This window comes from Pygocentrus nattereri, chromosome 3 (assembly GCF_015220715.1).
Source record: "Pygocentrus nattereri isolate fPygNat1 chromosome 3, fPygNat1.pri, whole genome shotgun sequence".
NCBI classification, from domain to species: Eukaryota; Metazoa; Chordata; class Actinopteri; order Characiformes; family Serrasalmidae; genus Pygocentrus; species Pygocentrus nattereri.
The window spans coordinates 43,689,029-43,709,328 of NC_051213.1; the positions used below are offsets into that span (position 1 = coordinate 43,689,029).

Sequence of the window (20,300 nt, forward strand, 5' to 3'; positions counted from 1 at the left end):
ATAACAGTATTGCATTTTAAGCCTTGGTACAGCAAGGTGGGAAAATGCACTTAAGTCTTTTAACATCCCTAATCTTTCTAGTCATTTGAAAACTCATGCCATCTGCATAGCCTAAAGTACATGACGAAGCCAGGATTAGCATCTAACATTTTAAGCGTGTTAATGCCTACTGCACATACACTATGTGGCCAAAAGTATGTCGACACCCATTCTAAGCTCTTTCAGTCAAACCTTCAGCACACCAGTGGGTCATAGAGAAAAGCCCAGTAATTTTTTTCAACATGGGACTAAAGTCAATTCATCCATTTTCAACACCTGCTAGATCTACCCCAGTCAACTGTAAGTGCTGTTACTGTGAAGTGGAAACATCTAGGAGCAGCAACCACTCAAAAATCATGTGTAGTGGGTTACAACACTCAAAGTTCCAAACTGATCTGGAAGCAACCTCAGCACAAGAACTGTCATTCCTTTCATGAATAGAAGAACAAGAGCTGTTCATCAGGAACTTTTTGCCTGACAAAACAGGTTTTTTGCTAGGTTGGGGCTTTTTTTAACATAAAACATTGGGCACTGATTTGTTATGTTGCAGATGTTTTTATATTTGAAAAAAATATGCCTTTTCTTATGCAAATATCACATATTTTCTCTTGAGTGTGGTCTCTTTAGTAATATTATAGTCGATAGCTATGGTCGGAACAGCTCTAGAGTTTGAGAAGTGGGTGAATGTGCCCCAGACTGAATTTGAGGGTTAACGTTACATGAATATGTCGGATCGGTGGAAAGACTACAACATTCTTTTCCCCTTACTTGTTATTGTAGCAGCAGCAGTAAAAGGAACTGATCTGAGGATGGTGGATACTGTTCTCTGCCAGATACAATCAGCAATTCCATAAATACATACTAATAATAATGACCATATCACATACTGTATGTAGAAAATACCAGTTTATCCTAGTATGACATTTTCTGTTGATCAAATTTATCATCAGTCGGACCTGATTGGGAATTCTCCGGACACATGAATCACGCTTCACCTTCTGGCATAAATCTGGATTTGGCAGATGCTTTGAGAACATTACCTGCCCAAATGCATTGCAAAGTTTGGTGGAGGTGGAATAATGGGTTAGGGCTGTTTTTCATGTGTTTGGGCCTCTTCGTGCCAAAGAAATCTTAATCCTATTGCTCGCAATAACAATATAGAGAATTGTGTGGTTGCAGCTTTGCAGCAACACTTTGAGAAGGGACTCCTACTATTTCAGCATGACTGACACCCCCCCCACCCCACCCCCATATGGGTTATAGTTTCAAAACTGCCAAAGTACCAGTTATGGTTGTTAGTATTGGCCATAAGGTGTTATTATATAATTAATGAGTCTCAGAACTTCCATATAGGGCATTTGTTGAAAAATAAAATGTTCAGTGCACAGGGGACTGAAAGCCACTGCTTTAGAGGACTGAATGATGTGATTGAAATGCAGCCATGAAAGCCGGGAGGAATTTGGGATATCGCATATATTGCCTACAAAGGAGCTTCTATGATGCATGGGCAGACATTCAGATTACAGTACGCTGTCAATTTTCGTCACACCCTGCGGTACAAATCTGAGTGCGAGCCGTTATCTAAATTAAATCAGCAACAACACAGGCAAGTTATCTATTTTAAAAGCAGTTTAATGAAATTAAATTCCAAAAAAAAAGTATACAGGAATAGATCAAACATAGTGCAAAAGATTTAAAGTGCTTCCATAGTCCTTGGTACAGTCTGAAGGTGCAATTCGGCTAAGGTGCTTTCAAGATAGAAAGCTGTTTACTCATGATCCAATGATTCATCTAAAATATTCTGTATCAAAGTAAAAGATTTCAAACCCTGCGTGGTACAATGATTATCTAACAAGAAAAGATGCTAATGTGTGCTTGCCAATGAAAGGAACTTGCGCTCGACCCATAGAAGAATGGCTAGCAGGCAAAAAGGAGAAGGTTTACTCAAGGTTACCCCTTAAAAAACATGAGAGATTTAAAGCTCACACCAGCAAGCTCAGCCACAGCTTCTGCCTTTGACAACAATCGTGAATCTCAATTTTGCTGGCTCGCGAAATCAATATAGAGAAAATTGCACACCTTTTGTTGAACGAGTGCTGCTGCCAAAGCTGCTGGAAAGAAACCACTGCCGTAAAACAATCATTTCTGTCCCACTTTTTTGACGCGCCCTTTTCATACTTTCTTCAATTCAGTACACAATCTGCTACACGGTGGCAAACACAACCATCTCTTATCCAATCTGGCAGGCTCTTTCTCTCCTTCTACTCCCTCCCTTTTCCACCCCCACTCTTCCCTTCCCCACTCCTCTCCTCTCCTCCATCCATCTCACTCATTACACCAGTGGTTGTTCATCTCCAGTGGTGGAGGGCAAAGACTCCACACTGTTCCTGTAGATGGGCTTCTTCTGGGACCGGTCATCACTGGAGGAAAAGGAACAGATAAGATTTATGGAGAGTGATAAACAAGCGATAAGCAGGAAGCAGGTGAACTGAGGACAGATGGCAGTGGGATAAAGGTGGGCAATGCTGTGATATTTAACACTATCATGATCATTTATGCCGCAATACGCTTTTCTGAACACATCGTCGTCATCGCCAGTAGTTAAAGGAAAATTTCACAGATTTTTTTCAAAACCTCTGCAGTGCTATTCTAGAGAAGCTGACTCAACTGTAGCACCAGCACATGGAGACAGGAACCAGAAGATGATGCATCCAACATCCAACAACAAATGTCAGCTTTTTATTTACTATCCACAATTACCAGTGATGGTGCTAGTTTGAAAAAATAAGCTCCTTTTGGGGCTATTTGGTGTGCATTGCCCTGCGTGTACCTCTCAATTTTACACACACACACACACACACACACACACACACACACACACACATACATATATATATATATATATATATATATATATATATATATATATATATATAGCTGCTGTCTCAAGAAAACCTTGTATCTCCATTTTTAAATTTCATGAAGAATGGCCCAAAAGAAATGGCCCAAAATGACTAGGACACACGTCTGGTTCCACTGACTTACATTGAAATCAAAGTAAGTTTTTTCCTTCTCCTATAAAGTTACCATTGCAGAGATATGAGGTTTTCTTCCGTCAACAGCAATATATATATATGTGTGTGTGTGTGTGTGTGTGTGTGTGTATATGCACATCGCTGTTGTCAGAGGATTCTTTTAGTTTTTGACACAATTTGAAAATACCTGTTGCCCTTTACAATGTATGTAAATGTCTGAGCTAAAAGACATGACCCAAAATGACTTGGAAAAAGTTCTGGTTCCATTGACTTACATTAAAAGTAAAGTAGTTTTTTTCCATGCCATTTTGGAAATACAAGGTTTTCTTCCTCGTATTCATATTATGCTAGCAATGGCCAAATATGTGAATCACTTATGTATCACTGCTGTGTGTTTAAGTACACTAAATCTCAGTGGTCTCCTAGCTGGTCCCTGCTCATCACATAGGCTGCACCTCTGGAATTGAGAGAGAATAGGGACAAAGACACAATGGAAGAGTCAGAATGAGAGTAATATGGAATAGAAGTGCTATAAGAGAGAGCACTGGTGAGAGAGGGACAGATGGGCTCCACGTTTTACACTGTGCTGTGGGTGTGAAATGCAAGAACGCACACCGCACCCTGCTGATCCTCAGAAGCTGCAGTGATGAAGCACCACTCAATGACGGACTCAGACGAATCATACGAGCCGCAGCAGAAGTGTATCTGTTACACTGTGGCTTCAAGATCTGTGCCCATTTCAAATGGTCTCTTAATAATTGCTAACATGTGTAGCAATGTAGCTTGTAGGGGGATACTGGAGAAAATATCTCTCTTGAAAATATACTCAAAAAATTCTAATTAGAATTTTTTTTTAAGACAAATGACAGTAAATTTGAAACATTTAAGATTGTTTGTTATGAAATACACACACACTTATGTTAAATTATATTATCATTATTATTAGTAGTAGTAGTGCGGCATCAGTAATAGCAATGACAATTTAAACCAAGCAATAGCATTCAAAGCAGCTAACAAGTTATAAATAAATAAATAAAAGTAAATATATTTCACACAAGTCCCATGCATCATATGTATCATGCTGTGAGTTATCGAGCTGCTGCATTCTACTCACATAGGTCCCTTGCTCTTCCTCTGTTTGGCCCTGCGGCAGAGGTAGGCAGTCATGGACAGGATGATCACCAAGAGAGCCACTCCGGCAGCAGCTGCCATGAGAGCGATGCGGCCAGTAGTCGTTTCATACCATGCGGCATCCTCTGTAATGCACACAAAGTAAATCAAGCATTACCAATGAAATGCATGGGTACTTCACTATAGGTTTCTACACAGCGAAGCACTGCGTTTTTATCAAACTCAAATTGATCTACAATCTGCTACAGTTACTAGAAAACTGTACAAATGTTTGACAATAAAATGATAAATAACAATAAAAATAAAATATATTGCTTTAGTCAGATACTTTGTCCGCCACTTATCTGGAAATGAAGATGCGTTTAAGGGGTTCACTATATTTTTTTTTTCGCTGTGATTAGTTACAAAAGGACTGCCCGAAACCAACCCGCGACCTTGAGGGAGAAGCAGCATAGAAAATATGTGTGTGTGTGTGTCTGTGTGTGTAAGTGTGTGTGTAAGTGTGTGTAAGTGTGTGTGTGTAAGTGTGTGTGTGTAAGTGTGTGTGTGTCCAAAAGCAAATCCGCTGTTTTGTTCCTTGTTCTTTGTTTTAGTTCAAAACAGTCAATTCTCTTCTTTTTACACATCCCGAAACCACCTTACTTCTATGTTTAGTATAAAGGAACAGTACAGCATTTTACAGCCTGCCTGCTGCGTCTGTTTTGTTCATTACAGCTAAAAATAACAGCAGCGCATTTCCCTGTGCTTAGAAATGGACTGAAAATCTGAAAGAGAAAGACTGCTGAAAGCAAACCACTGATTTTTAGATGTGAAGTACCTCATGGACCTGACAGACTGACTCACTGACTGACTGACTGACAGACAGACAGACAGACAGACAGACTGACTAACTGACAGACCAATGACTGCTGAAAGCAAAACACTACTTTTTTATGCAAAGTACCTCATGGACCTGACAGACTGACTGACAGACTTACTCACTGAAAGACTGACTCTTTGACAGCCTGACAGACGTCCTCACTGACAGACTAACTTACTGACTGACTGATTAACTGACTGACCAATCACTGTTGAAAGCAAAACTTTTGCATTTTTAGGCTGAAGTACCTCATGGACTTTACTGACTGACTCAATGCCTGACTCACAGACAGACTTTCATGACTGACTGATTTACTAACTCACCGACTGAGAGACTGACTCACTGACATCCTGACAGACTAACTCACTGGCAGACTGATTCATTCGCTGACTGACAGACTGATTCACTGACAGCCTATCAGACTAACTCACTGACAGACTGACACTCACTTACTGACTGACTGACTGACATTTAGGAGACAAAACATGTTCCACAAGCAGACGTCATTCAAACATAAAAGACATTTCTTTTTTGTTGAAGTTTCAGTTTTGCAATGCTTTAGGAGTCAGAACTGTTTACAGGAACTGACAAATGTCAAATGATACCCAACAGCATCCAGTAGTCACATTTCAGAGCCACTTTAACCAGTACCACTTCCCTTCAACAACAAAAGACGTCAAACTGCCACAAAGATTTATAGCACTCACGTCACTTGACTGGTAACATCTATAAAATACCAGCTACAATAAACTACTCTATTCTAATTAATGGGAAAATGCATGGTAGTAAAGCCATTTATCTATTAGTCACATAGACAACTTAATTATCACATTACCTACAAAGTAAAAAAGCACCCCGATCTTATTCTGTGCCTCATGTAGACCACCCCCATTTAACACTGGAGATATTAGGTGCTATTAGAATACAGTGACTTCCTAAGAGTGGTCAGTCACACTGTGTATTCACGCTGTACAGTACATCAACTATATGTGAATGCGAGCACTCCCGCAGGCTCCTCTGCATCTAATTCCAAGTTAACATATCTGCTAGAACGCATGGAATGATGCCCTTTTCACCCCTTTAGGTGCCTTTAGGTGCCGCCTGCAGACCACACTGACCTGGCAGCACGGTGATGCTGATGGTGCGTTTCTTGGAGAGGGAGCCCACGGTGGGGTGCTGAGCCGTGCAGGTGTATTTTCCACTGTCCAAGTCCCTCACTTGCGCTAGCTTCAGCTTGCTGGCGGGCACAATCCAGTCTTCTCCCTGCAGAGAGAGACAAAGAGAGAGAAATTGAGGGTATTTTGAAAAGATTTGTACAAAGAAAAAAGGGCGAGATCCATGGAGAGAAGAAAGGAAGACAAGAAAGAGGGGGGCATAATTAGAAAGAAAGAGACTGTGACAGAAATGAGGTGTTCACACATGCTCTGTAAAAGACAGTCTGACATTAGCCGGAAAAAAAAAAAAAATGACAGAAGTGCTAAATCTCACAGAGAAGAAACAAGAGCCATTGTAATTAACCTTGATAATGGCATGAGCAGAGATTTATCCTGGTGAGTGGACTGTTAAAAATGGAGAATAATGAGTGTGAGAGAGAGAGAAATGGAAAGGACCAAAATAACTACAGAGGGTGAGGAAAATGGAAAATTAAGACAAAAAAGAGAGAGAAAGAAAGCCTGTCATGACCATACAAATGATTTTGGCACAGGAGGTGTTTCTATATAGCTCGCCTGCAAAGTCCATTTCTTCTCTGAATGGGAGTAAATTAAGAGGATTCCCAGCCAAGCTAAGGTCTAGCTAGAGCAGAACTGTGCGTGCTATTCCATTGGCTCACACCAATGGCTTCATATCTCCTTTTTTATGCTTCCTTTTCATCTCCACAGAAACAAAAGACACCAAAGAGGTCAGTGCTGGCTGTCATTTAAGATCAACTTCTACTTTTTCAGAGAATATCAGATAGCAGTAAAAATGAGAGAGGGTCATATGGCAAAGATTGACATTGGAAAGCTTTGGTAGGGGACCAAGCTTCTTTCTAAACTGACTGATTTCATTAATCTGTGTTTTTTTTGTCAATGTTTACCTGTTTAACCCCTTATTTAGTCATGGCAGGTTCCTACATACAAGCTAGGCCTCCTTCCATCACACAATACTACGAAAATGGGAGGATTCAGGCTAGCATGAACTTCCTCCAAGACACATGAAGCTCAAATAACTGCCCACTAACTGCCCACATTGGCTGGCATTGTGCTGAATGATGTGAGGGGAGAGGGAGGACCATCCAAAAAAGCGATGACCATTATACTCTCTTGGATTCATCGCCAGTGATCGAACTCCTGACACTAGGGCTAAGATTTAGGCTGCATTCAGAAGTTTTCACAAAAAAATCTGTCTGAACAACTTCTGCAAAATGTCTTGAAACTTTGTCTCAGTGTGTGCTAATGTCCCAATATAGGCTAAAAAATATAATATAAATGAAAACACCTTGTACTTTGCTGTGCAACGTGGTCTAGGCTCAATTATAGCTGCTTTTCTCGCATCTCCAGGATACTTTTCCGCAAAAACGGTTACTTGTTTCTCAACGGTCAAAATTTTAGTGGTTGACAGTTTCTTGTTGCAGATTAAACACATCAAGAAACTAGCTAGAGTGATTCTAAACGCACACAGATCTATCAATTCGTCTCTAAATTCTTGATGTTCGTCAAAAATCTTTCCCATCTTAGCCATTTCGTCAGCCACTAACTAGGCAAAATTGTTGTCTGCATTGCTACCAGCAGTCTGCGCAGTAATCTTCACAGTTAGAAAAGATTGGTCAATTATGTTATATATTATGTTATACATTAGCTTTATTTTATTGCAAAGCACTATTTAACTGTAGTGGATGATTATTTTATTTCTATCTAAAAATCTAATTTTGCCAAGGAGCCACAAGGGGGCAGTAAATCAATGCCTGCACTAAACAGATACTAAAGAAAGCCGCATTACTGCATGGATATTATAAGGGATTGTCTATTTCTTAAGGACTTTTAGCAAAACTCAATAACCCTGCAGTGTATAGGATGGACATATCCCAGTTAATCTTCAAGCTGATCATTTTTACAGAGTTTAATGAATGAACTGTGGTGGAAAAGCGCGATTTGTGGAGGAACAAACCCATAAAATCCATGTACTGCATAGGATATAATGGCGTTTTGAGCGGAAGCCGTCTGAGTGCAGCCTTAGACAGTTGTGCCACTCAAGAGCCTATTCATGTGTAATCACGCTAATTTACATTAAGCACCCATTTCTGTCAATGATATTTAGAGCTAGTCGCTGTACGATGCATCAGTAGTTCTGAATGAAACATTAAGTCTTCCTGATAAACAGACTAACAGCCACAGGAGGCCCTGTTTACTGATCTTTCTTAGCCATTTGAATTAGATGCATTAAATTTCCCTTAACTACCTCACTGATAGAATTCAGTGACCAATAATTGAGTTCTTGGCTCTTCGTAAAGAAGCACCACAGGGCTCCATTTAAGGGCCATTATTATTGCCTTTGTATATGATGAGACAGAGAAAAACTACAGGATGCTTTTTACTCTGGTGCTAGTCCATGCTTGTGTTTCCACTGTGAATGTGTTTTGCGATGGACCAAAGTACATTCTTATTATCTTTGGACACGTACCACAATTTTTTACATTTCACTTGCTGCTGATGGGCTTTCTGGTACATTTCACATTGTGTCTCAAGTTCTACTGGAGGCAAAACAACTGGGTATAAAGCATAGTTTTCACAGGGTACGACTTGTCAAACCCAGTTTTTCCCATATACTTTCAAAGTTTGGGGTGAAAACATGCAGTGCAGGTTAGGGGTGGGCCATATGACGACACTGTATTGTTATCACTTTTGTTATCGTGATGCACTATATGAATTTCTGAGCATATCGCAGATATCGTCAGTACTTAAAGAACACCTGCCAACTGCAGGCTTTGTTACAAGTACAATTAGTTCGAGTAGAATTAGTCCTGTTTAATTGTTAGTTTAGTGCAGCACAATATGTGAAATGTTGAATAATAATGAATTGCATTCATTGTCTATATTAGCAGTTTTTAAAAGTTACATGACTTGTGTATGTTAAAATATTGCGATATATAAAATTTATCATTAATATTGTCACATATTGCGTATTATGAAAACTTTTTCAAGTTTCTTGATACAACCCTATTACCGGATACTTCACAAACTTCATTACTTGAGCTTCCAGATAAACTCTTACCTCTTTGGCCCAGAAGTACTGAGGGCTCTCAGAAGCAGATGTGGAGCATTCCAGCTCTACATCATCTCCTAGTTGCACACGAAGCTCCTGCTGTGTGGTGAAATAGCGAGTGAATGAGCCCAAGCCACTTCTGTACACTGACACTTCTCGCATATCTAAAGGAGGCAAAAGCAGATACCACTGATTAGTCATAGCACTATAAATATGGAGTTGAGTTACAAAGAACTACTACAAAAGCCAAAACAATGAGTGTTTGAAAGTGGTGCAGTTGCCTTAGAGGGTAGAATCCCATTGCTGAGCTGTAAGACTTTTTTAAGCAATGGCACTGCCATTTCCAAGGCATCCCATTTCATGGAAAACACAATTTTCCTAAAATGGTTTGGTGCACTGTGTAAACATCATTAAACCTACCTACGGAAGCTGCCAAAACAGCTTGTTTTGAATTCACTATGGTTCTGATGAATGTTTTTACATATGACCAATATTTCAGCAGTTGGAGTGGAAGATTTGGGGAAATTAAACGTTCTGCTGTTACTGGCTGTCAGAAAGCAAAACAGCTAGCTCCCAAATGGTGCAACCATCTAAGTGTTGCCCTATCATCAGGAGATCACAAGCTTGATCCCTGGTGATGCTATAGCCATCTGTAGCCGGGAGTCCAAGACAGCACAATTGGCCTCGCTCTCTCTGGGTGGGTAGCATGGCCCCCTTTCCCCCCCATCACTCAACGCAATGCTAGTCAGCGCAGGCGTCTGAGCTAGCTTTCCCCTTCCTAGAAGTTGGCAGCATCGTGTGATTGGGGAGCCCTAACTAGGATGGAAACTGTTGGAGAAACCTGGGTAAAAATCCAAAATAATAAAAAAAAAAAATCTGAAACAGCATCTGAAACAAGTGGCTGATGTTTATCCATTCAAGATTTCAGTATGAACTTTTCATACTGAGCTGGGTAGCTTTTTGAATGTAATGTGCCACATTTGACTTGCAAAAGGTGCAGCCAATTAGAACAGAGGTCATTTACATAGACTAAAAATTTGAAGGAAGAGTTTTGCAAAAAGTCAGATTCATGTGATTTATCTGCTTATCTTGAATGCAGACGAGCAGCCATACTTGGTGTTAACGTTTTGTGTCTTTAGTTTAGAACTATAGCTGCCAGGTTAATGAAGCAAACAAACACTGGAAGTAAACCAGTCACCAAAACGAATACATGCCAAAATCTTCATACAATTGGAAAAATTGGAACTACATCATCAACTGCATGTTGCACCTTTGTTATTTATTATTTTTTATTGCAACTCTGTAGTGTTGCATGATTTCATTTGGGGTGAGCTAAAAATCATTTAAGTCAGATTTTTTGCCAAACTATTCATTTAAAAGCACACCTAGAATCACAGCATGTTAAATTAAAAAAAAAGATTAAAAGCTTTGGCAATGGCCCGAGAGAAAACATTAAGAATGTTTTATTACAAATACCCCACTATAAGTTTTAAGGGGACTTCATGGGAAAAATAAAATACAAGAAAAATATAAAATATGGGCCTTTTAGGAGAGAACCGGTTGAAAAAAGTGAAAGAATAAAATCACCAGCCTGAACCATCAAAACTCATATGGAGTGCACTTACCAGTGATAACACCTACGGAGCTCATTGTGAACGGAGCTCACGCAAGAACTTCATAGGAGATGATTTAACACTGACAAATGTAATGTGTTCATGCTCCGGTGAAACATTTTCATGGGTCTTTTGATCATAACTGAAGAAGAACCCCAGCCTTAGCGCAGACCAGCTCTGAGACTGATCAATAATAATGATTATGGCCTATCAAGTCTTAGCCCACTGTAATGACACAATGTGTGCAATAGTTCATATTCTTTTCACAGCTGAGACTATTGACCCGTTCCATAAATCCCCCCCATGTTCCCCACTGTGTTTTTCTGATAAGCCGCCATTATCGACTCATTCAAAGGCACAGCATAACCACCACTCAATATCAAGCTCAGGTCCGTCATTTCTGGAGAACAATGAGTTTTCCCGTATGAGATGCACTCATTGTTTGGAAATGCTATGCATTCAACTTGTTCCTCAGCCGAGACTTACTAAATCACGCTTGCACAATAAGGTGACATTTGAGATCAACTGCTCTGCTAATATCATGTGATCTATGTAAACATGCATAAGAGCTTGCTCCGTTCTGTGGTTATACATTAGAAGAATAGTTTGGCTGAAAATCAAATGTGCAACCCGAATGTAGCAGTTGAGACATGCTTGGAGTCTTTAGTTTGCTAGTTTAGGCTGGAGCTACAAGGCTAATGTAGCTAGCAAGTAACGTGAGCTTACAGCCTGCCTAAATGATCACACATTATCTCTCAAACCGTGTTAAGGAATCTCAAATAGACTTGCTTATGTTGTTTCTGTCACTGTATGACAAACATATATATACAGATTTTATCCCAAAGTTAAATATAGGATAGTGGTCAGCAATCCAAATGCTAAGAAGAGACATTTTGTCATTTCAACAAAAATCAAACAACCTTGGGAGCCACACCATTTTATATCAATTTTACCATCTTGGCTGTGAATATGTCTCGGTGTGTGTATTAATGTATTAATATAGACTAAAAAATGTAACAGCCTATGAATAAAAATGCAGACTCCTTTTGGTCTGCTTTAAGCTTTCACTCAGCTATAGCTGCTTTTCTCGCATCTCCAGCAGGAAACTTTTCCACAAAAGTAAAACAGTTTCTTTAAAATGTCTCTCAACGTTTGACTTTTTACGAGGCTGAAGTCGCTTCTTGGTCGCCAGTTTCTTGTTCTAGTTTACCAGTTCCACCTTAAATGGTGCCTGAAGCGCCAGAATGTAACCGCTGCGCCATTTGAGGTGGAACGGGACATTTCAAACAAGAAACTAGTCAACGAGACACTGACTTCAGCGGCCGAGCTGACCAGGGTCGCTCAGAGAGTTTGCATGTTCTCCCCGTGTCTGCGTGGGTTTCCTCCGGGTTCTCCGGTTTCCTCCCACAGTCCAAAGACATGCAGTCAGGCCAATTGGACGTACTAAATTGCCCCTAGGTGTGAGTGACTGTCTGTGTCTGTCTGTCTGCCCTGCAATGGACTGGCGACCTGTCCAGGGTGTATCCTGTCTTCCGCCCGAAGACTGCTGGGATAGCCTCCAGCTCCCCCTGACGGAGAAGTGGCTTAGAAAATGGATGGATGGACTTTTTACCATTTGACAGTTTCTTGTTGAAGCTTCAAATGTATACAAAGTTACTAAACTACAAAATTGCATCTTTCCACAAATCTTTATGAGATTACTTTTCAACTTGATGTAGTTTGAGTTTGATTTTTATAATAGATAATAGTTGGGCTATTAGCTTCCAATAATTGTTTGCCACATTAAGTTTGCAGCTTCAGTGCAGAAATACAAAGGCAAACTAAACTAAACACACCAACCATGTCTTCACTGACTGACTATTTGTTAAACTTTTCTAAGCTTTAGAACAGGAGTCGCAGATTTCAGTCATGGAGTTTTCCTGCTTAAAAACACCTGATTCAACTCTGTTAACTACCAGTTTTAGCTGGCATCTTTAAGCAGGAAAAATCACCTAACTGTATTAGACTCCAGCCCACAGGGTCTGGAGGTCAAGATGCCGGCTTTAGAAACACAATACTGCTTAGGATGTAAAGTGTTTTAAGAGGAGACGCCCCCAGACGCCAGCCCTCCACTCACAGTGCACAGGTATGGTGTAAGTCATGGAGTTGTTCATCTGCTCTGTGGCGTTGTCGGCAACACAGCGGTATGGTCCAGCCGACCAGGTCTGGATCCTGGGGAGCCAGAGGAGCAGGCGGCCATCCTCTCTCTTCACATCCACATCATAATAGAAACAGCGGCGGTAGAGATAGTTGTACTCATCCAGATCCAGCCGGTACCACGTCCTCATGTGCTACAGGATAAAGACAAAGACGCTTACACCCAAATATCAAGAATGAGTGTGTTTACATGTACTTAATCATCCGATAACTGCAGAAAAACAGATTTTGGCAGTAATACGATCAACACATTTACATGCACTCCGGGTCTACATGAGTCAGGCAGTAATCAGATTTCTGCTTTACAACCAGCCAATAAACTCACAGAAGACGACGTGACACAAACTTAACATAAAGCTCAAACTTCCATGTCGCAGCTCTTTAAAAAAAAAAAAACATTGCTCCACATTACCTGAAAACATGAACACACATCATCTACAAGATAAAGAATATTTAAATCCTTCATTTCATCAAGTAGTTGGTTTCAATGTCACTCCAAAACTGTTTTGCTGCCATCTTGAGGCAACGCTGCTCGCTTTTTTCCAGTACAGCAGTCTGTTTTCGCACATGCGCAGACTGAGAAATTTGAAGGAAATCAGAGTAACTGCAGTAACACCGATGTGGTGTTACAGTGTGTTTCGCTGGTCTGAGTGGATCAGACACAGCAGTTTTGAACTGCTTGAGTTTTAAACACCTGTCACTGCTGGACTGAGAACAGTCCACCAACCAAAAATATCCAGGCAACAGTGTCTTGTGGGCAGCGTCCTGTGGCCACTGATGAAGGACTAGAGGATGACCACTGGCCACTGAAGAACAGGGTAAACGGGGGCTAACAAAGTACGCAGAGATACAGATGGACTACAGTCTGTAACTGTAGAACTGCAAAGTGCACCAATATCGTAAGTGGAGCTGATAAAATGGACAATGAGCGTAGAAACAAGGACGTGGTCATAATGTCATGCCTGATCGGTGTATACAGCTATTGGTTGCGCACAGCCACAGCTGCTCTCACTGGACATTACTGATGCAAATCAAACTACAGAAATCATATGATTTTCATGCTACGGTTCATGTTAACCTTGCGCTCACAAGACAAAAACAATGGTGCTGAATCACTCGAATGAATACATTCTCATGACGCTCAGCTGTCCACTCACACAGCCATGACAAAAAATAAATAAATTTAAGGTCAAATTTGAGCAAATAAGACATAATTAATCACAATTACTGCGATTAATCATGATTAATCGTGCTTGTCTGAGTACACCTAGACAAGGCGTGACTCTGGGTAGAGAGTCCTTTAATTATTATTCAACGATGCGTATTACGATACTAGGAGAGTTTGTGAAAGAGGAAACATCTGGGCAACACCTTTACCAAGAACACATCTGTGGAAAAAGAACATCACTTTTCACCGCCACTGAGCAGTTTGTGTTTTAGCGGCAGATGCCGCCAATTCTCTCTAGGCTGCTCTCCACGATGTGTTAATTAAACAAAGCAATAACGGTCCTCCGTGGTCCCCTAAAACACACACACTGCATCCTGGCACTCCCTCAGGCTGTTATTTTGAACAGCCTTCCTAAGTAACAAAAACTCAAGCAGCTGATTTGATCATTTTTTCACCCAATTCTAATTAGTACTCCACAGCTGACTCAAACACAAGCCTCAGCTGCTAAGAGCCGCCACAGCAAATATGTACATGAGGCAAGAGACAGTTAGAATTTACAGCTGGGATCATCAATTAGTTGCCTGAAGGGCAAGAGCCAGCCAGAAAGGACGTTTTCTCCGGCCCAACTCCAAACCATTTTTTTAGTTATATTAAAGACTGTGGTAAATCCCAGTGTTTCCCACGTATAAAAATGGCTTTACTTGGGTCCCCCCCCCCTTTAAAAAGTACAGTGGCAGCCACCCGAATATATTTTGTCCCATTTTACAATTTCTTAAATATTTCTTAGAGTTATGCTGGGTACACACTTACAAATGGCTGTGGCATCGCTGGGGCTCAAACTCACAACCTCCTGTTGGGGCAAGGGTTTAATCCACTGCACCACTCAGGAACACGTGAAGCAGCTCAGATTTTGTGTCTATAAATGTTTAATACACTAGAGACAACTTAGCTGAGTTTTCAAGTTGACCAGACTTCTCATTTTTTACAGTGTAACAAGAGCCACAGTATCATCTGCCCTTGTCAATATTTTTAGATTCAATGGTAAAGAGCTCATTCTTTTTTCCAGTTCCAAACCATACATGTTTTGAGTGCTTTCTGGCAGATCAATTAAAGTTAGGTCACTGGCTACAACCACTGCAGTTTTTCATGAGAAAAACTACAACATCTGTACACCAACACCAACAACATCTGTGAAAATCTCTCCATCCACACGAGAACACAAAATACAACTCACAAGCATTCCAGCCCAGAAGAGGGCGATAGTAGGACCTCTTAAAATTTTATGCTGTAGTCCTCAAGAGCAACACGGTGATCATGCGAAAGCAAAAGTGATGTCAGTATTACAGGTGGTCAGATCTGATTCAATAATTCAACATTTAGCAGTATGTCCAGTTCCTGCCAGAAAATAAAAGCTTAAACTAGTAAAACGAAAGCCACTTGCTGTTGTGGCGTTCTTTAAGTTGCCATGGCTATGCGAGTGTCTCTGAAATGCTCTTTTCAGTTCTGATCAGGTTTTCTGTTGTTTCATTAGTGATTACAGAGTTTAAGAATTGTTATTATTTTTAAATAACATTTTTCATTCACTGAAAATGCCATTTTTTATATTAACTGAGGCCAAAACTCAGAGAAAAACTACATTTGTGAAAACATTAGGATATGTGTGGATGCGGAAAAGGCCTTGATGTTTTGTTTTTATCCTGTACAGATCTAATTCTACTGAAAAAGACAGGTTTGAACCTGTTTCAAGAGAACAGATGACTAAAATATTTTTCAAGACCTGAATGAGGAAGTGTTTACTTTCAAAACGAGGTGTGGTTGTTTGCGTGTCTGTGCATGCACAAGAGATAAGGCCATTCTAGCATACATACTGTCCACCTATCCAATCCAAACATGGCCAGTTTCATAAAGGTAAAGCGAAATTTCAGTTCTTTTTCCATTTAAGGCTGAATTTGTGGCAAAGGACAACTCAGAGGAGACTCGGCATTGAACCTATTGTTATCCTAAATCTTACCCTTGAAAGCTTTTCGAAGTGCACCGTGCTCATGTTGAATTCAGATTCTGTGTCCACGCATTCCAGGGTCACTTCTTCCCCCTCCACAACAGGACCAGCTGGACCTTTCACTACCAGAGAAGCTGCGAAAAATCACACACACAAAAACACAAACTCCTTTCATTACTGGAATGTGTTTTATTCATAGTTTTAACGTTCAACACCAACAGGAACAAGGAACCAACAGGAACTCCAATTTGAGCTGCGTACTCAGTTCTTATGCATGTTATTCAAGAGGACATTCAAGGTAAAAGGCTTAGTGCCTCGCAGGTACCTGCAGCATTCAAATTAAAATTACAAAAACACAGTCATGTGCGCAACTGGTTATTCAAGTCTCCAGAGATATAAGACAGTAAACTGGACAGTGTTAACAGGGAGTGTTATTATACTGCTACACAGCGTTAGCAGGGATTGTGATATGGCTTGCAACATTAAAAGCGCACTGATGAAACAGCAAAGTGCTGTGGTTAAGGACACTGGCCCCTATTCTACCAAAGTCATTTACTTTTGATCAATTACTTATAATGAATGAGCAGCTTGATGCATTGAAATACGCTCATCTGGAAATGCGACTGGTCATGATGCACCCAGTACGTGATTTTGCGGCCTTCGTCAGTATCAGTATCGCAAAGGCTAACATGCCAGCAACTACTAACAAACAGTATTCATTATTACAGCCCTAGCAAAGCAGTATTGCCAGAATGACGTGTACAGTATTTTATGTGTTTAAGGACATTTGCAGCTTAAAGAACTGTAATATAGGTATAGAAGTGGGCATGAAGTATAGAAGTGGGCACTGCCTACAATGAAGCTTTAGGACACCATGATTGTGTTATTTTTCCTTGAAATAGGCTGTAAACAGGTGTGTTACTACTCCTGTCTTCATTAGACGGCTTCAAAAGTAAATCAATTCCACTGATTTTCATCAGTTATGCATAAATGTACTGTTAAGATGTAAACATAAGATGTAAAGAAGAATTCTGAAGAAATGTAAAGTCAGAACTGTTTACAAGGGTGGCATCTAAAGCATTTATTGCCCCAGAAAGCCATGCAAAAGCTGTTGAACCTTAGTGAAATGACATGTTTTGTTGATTTTATAAGTGAAAATAAGTTAATACATCCTCCTTACTTTTTATGGTTTTTATGTTTGTTTGAATTATGAATATGACTTTATTCTAATGTATATTATGATAAACTCACTGCTGAGGTAAATTGTTTAAAAATGTGCTTGGATGACTAAAACTTTCGCACAGTACTGTGTATATATATATATATATATACATAAAATTTTACAAATACAGTAACAACTGCACATTATGTGCAGCAGAGTGCTCTCTGTAGAGCATGCGCTAAGCTATTATCACTTTGCAAATCAATATGTAATTTGACCATGTTCCCTCAACCTTTGCATACGACTGTAACATGAAATGGTTTTGAATATGCTGCCTGGTGCCTGAGATATTGTTTTATGCTAGTTTTGAGATCAGATTTCCGTCAAAAGCCTATTCATGGTGCTGGGCTACCTGTAAAGCGTATAAGCCTTTTTCAGGTTGAACACACTTTTCCAGTCATAAACATTATATATAAAAACTCACTGACTGGCGGTTTTGGATTAGAAATAACAAGGTAATATTTGTATTGTAGACACTGAGACCCCTTGTTCCTATCCCCCCACTGTAAAGAAACCCCTCTCTCTCTCTCTTATATATGTATATATGGCATGGTCTGTTATGGCTTAAGTCATGATTAAGTCATGGCTTTTGGCTTAAAGGGCCCTGGTTCCCATCCCCACCACTGTAAAGTATATATATATATATATTGAGAGAGGGTTTTCTTTACGGTGGTGGTGATAAGAACCAGAGGTTCCAGTGTCTACAACTTAAATATAGCAATTTCATTTGCTATCCAAAACCACCAGTGACCCTACACATGTCTGAGTTTTTATACGCAATGTTGATGATGCTAAAACAGTGGTAAATATGATCTTTGGGGACTATTTTGCCTCAAACCCCCATTCTGTACCCTTCCACCATGAACTGACTTCAATTAACTGATTGAAAACCTATTTTAGACCAAAACTGTATCGCAAAACTACTTTAAATCAACGTCTAGGACATCACGAAGTGCATCTGTAAGCGTTCCATGTAGTTAATAACTTTCTGCGCGGGAGCTTTTAGAGGCGGACGTCTGGTTCCTATCACCACCGCTTTGCAAATTTCTCGTTTTCGAAGACTTTCACTCCAAATCAGTCTGAGTAACTATAAAACTCAATAACTTGACTATTTTATTACGCGAAATGTTTAGAAAAACCAGCCCCGTTCATTTATCCGATGAAACTCTCTTCCAGCCTTTCGTGAAGCCCAACGGCTCAGACATAAACAGGAAGCAGCGGGTTTGATGGCGCAGTTGAAGTACGAAGCAGGACCGCTAACGTTAGTGTAGGAGGTCATGGTCAAAGCGGGGAAAAGTCCATGTGCTTTTTTGCGCTTTTTATGTAAAGAGCACCGTAAACCGTCGCTCACGAGATGATTCAGCTGACCAGTGACCTCTTTCGTTTCTCATTCCATTTGAAACCTGGCCGGTTTTCCCCTGAAGGGAAAACTCCCGGAATGGCGGTTAATGTTAATGTTATTGTTGTTGTTCCAGCTAATAACACCTGCAGCATGCTAGCTTAACCTTTCTACCTTTATTTCAATATAAAACACATCTCCTCTAGCTCAAAAGTCACTAACAGTCGGTATTCATTGAATAATACACATAATATAACTTCTAATATTTAGTTTAACTAATAATTTCTTATTAAGTAACGTGAGCTACGGCAGCACCTCTATAGTCACTTGCGCAAAGAAAGGCTAAAAAAGGTCAGCGTTAAGAAAACTGTACATTGTGTGGGTTCATTATGAAATATAGTTAAGCATTTACTGTCTATTTCGAATAGTTCGTTATCTCAGAATAGACGAGGCTCGAGTTGGCTTCTTATTCGAATTTTCCGGTCCACCTTAAATGGTGCAGCAGTTCCATCCTGGAGCCTCAGGCGCCTGAATGGAACTGCGGCACCATTTAAGGTGGAACGGGAAATTCGAATAAGAAGCCGACTTCAGCTTCGTTCAGAAAGTGACGCTTCTAAATATGTGCATATATTAATTATGCAATATATATATATATTGCTAATATTTAAGACTTATATGCTTTTTCTGCTAAGCCTAACAGAAATGCTGCCGTGTTTTTTTTTCTTCAGGTTTCCAGGTCAGCTGGAAACAGAGCTTAAAACAACCCCTCGCCACAAGATGTAATCATATTTACCGGAGCCACTTCTCAGGAAGGCGAGAATCACAGAGGTGAGAATAATGCAGGCTCTCATTGTGATGAACGTCTTTCTGTCCTCAACGACTCAAAGTCAACAATGTAGAAGTGAAAGTTTCGCTCTGGCTATTTATCACCTTTACCAGCCTGACAAGCTCCGCCTCCCGCCATGATAAACAGCCAATGAAACCGTTCCCTTCGACCATATGCATGACCTGATTACACGAGTGAAAGTAAAAGGGTCATAAAACTCCCAACATATTACCTTTACTGAACTGAAAGAGGATATCCTGCAAGGGAAGTATGTTATCCTCTTCTTCTGGGACCCATTTGGTTTAAAATGAAACGTTTAAGCTCCAAAGTGGGAGCTGTGAGCAAGAGAGTGTATGACTTTAGTGGATGAGGGCAGAAAGTCCTTTCCTCACTCATTTGAAACTAGTTAGAAAGGGACAAGTCTGTCAAAAATGTACTGAAATACATGGAACTGGGTCATTTGGATCCAGATACTAAGCACTTACCTTTGTAGGTGTGAGAATTATTGCTATTATTGTGTGCCCTTGCTGTGTGCCCTGGTATATTTTTTACTTTTTCCCACTTTTTCTGTGACCATTTGTGTGGTTTTCTTCACAAAAACAACCATCTGCTACTACGATCTGCTACTGTG

General features: G+C 40.2%; 1 protein-coding gene across 1 annotated transcript; it reads right to left on the reverse strand.

Moving 5' to 3' along the window:
* Nucleotides 1–1,653: 1,653 nt before the first annotated feature.
* Nucleotides 1,654–19,758, reverse strand: si:ch211-79k12.1 (uncharacterized protein LOC568891 homolog). Its single transcript, XM_017702048.2, has 7 exons — nucleotides 19,637–19,758; nucleotides 16,295–16,416; nucleotides 13,036–13,249; nucleotides 9,316–9,470; nucleotides 6,183–6,327; nucleotides 4,189–4,330; nucleotides 1,654–2,459 (listed from the first exon to the last, which is right to left on the reverse strand). The coding sequence occupies exons 1-7, from the start codon at nucleotides 19,692–19,694 to the stop codon at nucleotides 2,372–2,374; spliced, it is 924 nt and encodes a 307-aa protein (XP_017557537.1). The 5' UTR covers nucleotides 19,695–19,758; the 3' UTR covers nucleotides 1,654–2,371.
* Between the last annotated feature and the right edge of the window lie 542 nt (nucleotides 19,759–20,300).